This window comes from Helianthus annuus, chromosome 15 (assembly GCF_002127325.2).
Source record: "Helianthus annuus cultivar XRQ/B chromosome 15, HanXRQr2.0-SUNRISE, whole genome shotgun sequence".
NCBI classification, from domain to species: Eukaryota; Viridiplantae; Streptophyta; class Magnoliopsida; order Asterales; family Asteraceae; genus Helianthus; species Helianthus annuus.
Genome location: NC_035447.2, coordinates 9,711,441 through 9,716,599, shown reverse-complemented (window position 1 = coordinate 9,716,599; position 5,159 = coordinate 9,711,441). Strand labels below are relative to the sequence as shown.

The window sequence follows — 5,159 nt, the reverse complement described above, 5'->3', positions numbered from 1 at the left end:
AATTGTGTGCATGTATATATAACTTATGATCTCATGCATCTCATAACTTTGGAAAAATAAATTAATTTGGTTTTTACCCAGCCGATAACCTATGTGCTGGTGCCATGAAAAAGTTCAAAGCCCGCAGGTCTGTGCATTCATTGATATCTGCTACACACATTTCACTTATTCAGTTATTCATGTTCAGTTGTTGACAACTTCACACACAAACACACAGCTTAGCTTTTGGCAATCAATGAGATCTTATAGAGCAATCAGCAATGCTATGGACAATCAAAGGTTTCCCAATCAATTGCAAATATCAATCAATCTATTGAAAACAAAAGCCGAGAGCAACAAGCAAAATCTTGTTGGTAGCGTGTTAACAAAAAAATGGAGCAAAAAACAAATTTGCTGTAATCCCGCAATTCTCCATTGCTCTAGTCTCACACTATTGCTCGGCCCCACTTCCCACAATCGTTTTGTCTCACCATGACTGAAACTGCAGAACGCCTCAAGCATCAGAAGAGAACCTTTTAAAACCAAGCAGCACATATGCATGGGTCAGTTTGTTCATCGCCAGCTTCTATGTATTTTAAGCCCATTTATCAAAACTAAATGAGATATGCAAAATCCATTTACCGGTGCTTCAGCTTGATAATAAAATTTCTACTAAATATATGAACAAATAAATAAAGCATGAGACAGCTAAACCAACGAAACACAATAACATAAAACTCATTGTTCTATTTCTTTATGAAATTTTATGGTTACTTTATCCTTTCTTAGGTATAAACCTTTTTTATACCTTATAACATCTACAAATATACATTTGTCACTGTATACTTCTATTTTTGTTAGAAGCAGGAAAATAGTGATCGACCTTGGTATTAACATTAGTAAATAGTAATTTAGAGGTGATAACTTTCACCAATGTACTTACCAGTTACCACTGCTGGATTATGTCAATCTAATACTCATTGCTAACAATCCCAATTGGTAAAATCAAAAAGTTAACTAAGATGCTGATTTGAATGTAACCCCTCCCGGCCTCCCCCCGACCTTGAAGTCAAGCATGGTCTTAGCGTTTACCCATAGCTGTCACTAGCGGTCGCTATAGCGAATAACGTATAGGTCGAAGGTCACTACAGGATATGTAGCCATAAATAGCGGGATTTCATTTTTTTAAATATAAATAACAATTAAATATAACTATAAAATAGCGGGATTTTCGGTTTTTGTTAAATATAGATGTAAAGTAGCGTATATACCAGATTACCAGGGTATTTTGATATAATATACATATAATTTTAAAAGAAAATTCTAGTGTATTGCTATTTATAAAACAACGCCCGGTATTTATCACTATTCGCTATGTAGCATATCTTGTCGCTATTCGCCATTAACAACTATGTGTTTACCAGAGAGAATAAGGCTTCTAATCTAAGAAAGCAAAACATTAGAAGGTTTTGTTGTTTTTGTTTCATAGAGAGATGTGTTAACAGTTTTGCTTAGCACATGCTTTTGACTTTTGTCTTTAGCAATGTTTTGGTTTTTTACTTTTGACTTTTTTTCTTTAAATATTATAGTTTTATTTATGATGATATAATTTGGTATTAGAGATAAATAATCTAGTTTCTGCTATTTTTTTGAATTTTACAAAAAGATTTAAAAAAAAAAAACTAGGTAGTCGAAGGCGCCAGACGCACTCAAGACGCAAAGTAGAGCATGTCACCTAGGCGAACAGCGCTTAAAAGGTGTGGGCCTGAGGTAAGCAAGACGCATAGTATAAACTAGCCAATTTTAACTGTTTTAAACATGTTATACGCTGGTTAGGCTGTTTTAGGCTAGTCTAGAGTTTTTTGGCCTATTTAGTGCCAGTTCAGACAAGTTTGATTTTTTTTTTCTTTTGCAGATTTTAGCTGGGTTTTCCAAGTTTGTTGTGCCTTTGAGCCCCGATGGACGCAAAACGCTTTGCTTTGCTGGTGCCTACACACCCATTTGAATACAATGATTAAAAATTAACAAGTCAACCAACCTGACCCGATACAGTTTGGCCTGCCCTGCAATTTTGCTGGTGCCTACGCACCCATTTGAATACAATGATTAAAAATTAACAAGTCAATCAACCTGACCCGATACAGTTTGGCCTGCCCTGCAATAGCATCTTTAAAAAAATGGTCCGTTTTGACACGCTACCCAGCCCGATCCCTTTATTTGCTGTCTCTAATCATTATTGTATACTTAAAATTCATAGGCCATTGTTTCCCTTCAAAAAAAGGTTTCACCGACACAAATTCTTAAAAGACCTACAGTTCAATAAAGTGCTGGTGCCATGAAAAGCTTCAAAACCCTGACTAATGTGATGTGCACTCAATTCATATCTGCTACACACATTTCAGTTATTCATGTTCACAACTTCACACCTTCACACACAACTTAACTAATACCTTTTAACAATCAACAAGATATCATATATCAATCAGCACAATCATTCAATCAAAGGTCTCACAATCAATCACAGAGTCACAGACATCAATCAATCTACACATTTTCTCAAAACACAATTTCTAACATCACTAACCTCTAGCAGTAGTTCAAAACCCTAACTAATGTGCTGTGCACCCACTAATATCTGCTACACACATCTCACTTATTCATCTTCACAACTTCACACCGTCACACACATCTTTATCTGATACCTTATACCAATCAACAAAATCTCATATATCAATCAGCAATACAATGCACAATCAAAGACCTCACAATCAATTCCAAACATCAATCAATCTACACATTTTCTCAAACACAAATTCTAATATCACTAGCCCGATGCGCTACTGCTCAATAATGTAATGGTTCCATAAACAAATTCAAAACCCTAAATAATGTGGTGTGCACTCATATATATCTACTCCACACATTTCACTAATTCATCTTCACATCACACACATCTTAAACTAATAGCTTTTAACAATCAACAAAAGCTCACATATCAACCAGCAATATGATGCACAACCAAAAAGGTCTCACAATCAAATACACATTTTCTTAAAACACAATCTCTATCATCGCTAACCTGCAGCAGCAGTTCAAAACCCTAACTAATGTGTTGTGCACTCACTGATATCTGCCATACACACCTCACTTATTCATCTTCACAGCTTCACGCCTTCACACACATCTTAACTAATAGCTTTTAACGATCAACAAAATCTCATATATCAATCATCAATATGATGCACAATCAAAGGCCTCACAATCAATCAATCAATCTATACATTTTCTCAAAACACAATCTCTAACATAACTAACCACTAACCTGATGCGCTACTGCTCAATAATGTGATGGTGCCTTGAAAAACTTCAAAACCCTAAGACCGTGGGGTGTGGGGCGGGGGAAGCCAAGCAACGCCGGTTCAGCCACACCGGGCCAGCGTGGGTTGCGGCGTTGCCCGCTGGCGTGGCTATGAAGCCTAGTGGGGGGTGGGGGGACGTGGATGGCTGGGCATATTTGACCCAAAAAAAAACCACGCCCAGCCAAGCCACACCATGTGGAGCCCACCTCCGCCACATGTCAACCCAAGCCCCCAACCCAATCTACTGACCACTACACACATTTCACTTATTCATCTTCACACCTTCACACATCTTAACTATCAACCTTTTAACAATTAACAAAAGCTCATGTATCAACCATCAATATGATGCACAACCAAAGGTCTCACAATCAACTGCCCATTTTCTTAAAACACAATCTCTAACATCACTAGCCTAGAGCAGCAATTCAAAACCCTAACTAATGTGCTGTGCACTCACTGACAGCTACTACACACATTTCACTAATTCATCTTCACAACTTCACACTCATCTTAACTATTAACCTTTTAACGATCAACAAAATCTCAGATATCAACCATCAATCTAATGCACAATCAAAGATATCACAAACATCAATCAATCTACACATATTCTCAAAACACAGTCTCTAATATTACTAACCTGATGCGCTACTGCTCAACAATGTCCTGGTGCCATGGAAAAGTTCAAAATCCTAACTAATGTGTTGTGCACTCACTGATATCTGCCATACACATTTCATCTATTCATCTTCACAACTTCACACCTTCAATCACATCTTAACTGATACCTTTTTAACAATCAACAAAATCTCATATATCAATCAACACTACGATGCACAATCAACTGCAAACATCAATCAAGCAATCTACAGATTTTCTCATCACTAACCTGATGTGCTACTGCTCATCACACCAACGTATAAGGTCCAGCATCAACATCATCATCAACAACCGACAACAACGCTCCGTACGGCGACTCCTCCACGTCATCCGGAGTCCTCAAACTCGCATGCGCCAAAACCACAAGTGCAGAAATCAACACCGACAGAAACACGTTCCACCAGACACTCGTCACAGCTAGGGCACCAACAGTAACCACAGACAGCAAAATCACAATCAATCGGTGTCCGATTTCAAAATCGAGAACAAACAGAGGCTCGTTCGTGTAAAAAATTAGGTAGATCCATGCGATAATGATGGCGATGAAGAGGATAAAGGTGATTGGATGAGGAATTAGGGTTAGGAGGAAGATGAGGAAGGAGATGAAGAGGTAGTTGGTGCGGTAAGTGTAGAGGTTTCTCTGGATGCGGAGAGAGAGCTCCGGGAAGGAGAGTGGGAGAGATAGGGAGGATAAGGAGAGGAAGTCGGTGAGCCATGGGCGGATGGAGTGGTGGATTTGGGTGGTGGCGGTTGACGGTGGTGTGGTGATTGGTGGTGGCGTCATCTGCGGTTAACAAAAAGACTCAACCACGGGGATTGAATTGACGGGAATAATTAGGGATTGAGTATCTGCTAACCGAGTTTCCCGGACCCTGTTGGTATCCATTTTTTTTTTTTGTATTTTCGGTACGGTACTGATAAAATATCGATTTTTACCTTCAACTACCGGTACCCAGTTTTGACGCTTTTCGGTACGTTACCGGTACCATGTTCGTCCCTAGGAATAATATTGGATTATTATTTCTGTTGGTATCCCGGGGCGCGCTATGCAGGGTGCAGCATAGTGGGGGAGGGAGGGGGCAGTTGACTCCTCAAACTTTTTGCTCAGCAGTGGAGAGTATGTAGTTTTCGTATAAATTTTTTTTTATATATGTTTTC

General features: G+C 38.7%; 1 protein-coding gene across 2 annotated transcripts; it reads right to left on the bottom strand.

Moving 5' to 3' along the window:
* Positions 1–218: 218 nt before the first annotated feature.
* On the bottom strand, positions 219–4,870 carry LOC110910523 (PRA1 family protein E). 2 transcript variants are annotated; one of them, XM_022155163.2, is made up of 2 exons: positions 4,231–4,870; positions 219–492 (listed from the first exon to the last, which is right to left on the bottom strand). In XM_022155163.2, exon 1 carries the CDS (start codon positions 4,783–4,785, stop codon positions 4,249–4,251), a length of 537 nt encoding a protein of 178 aa, XP_022010855.1. In that variant the 5' UTR covers positions 4,786–4,870; the 3' UTR covers positions 219–492; positions 4,231–4,248. The 2 variants fall into 2 exon arrangements, with proteins under 2 accessions (XP_022010855.1, XP_022010856.1); XM_022155164.2 differs by having other exon boundaries at positions 219–481.
* Between the last annotated feature and the right edge of the window lie 289 nt (positions 4,871–5,159).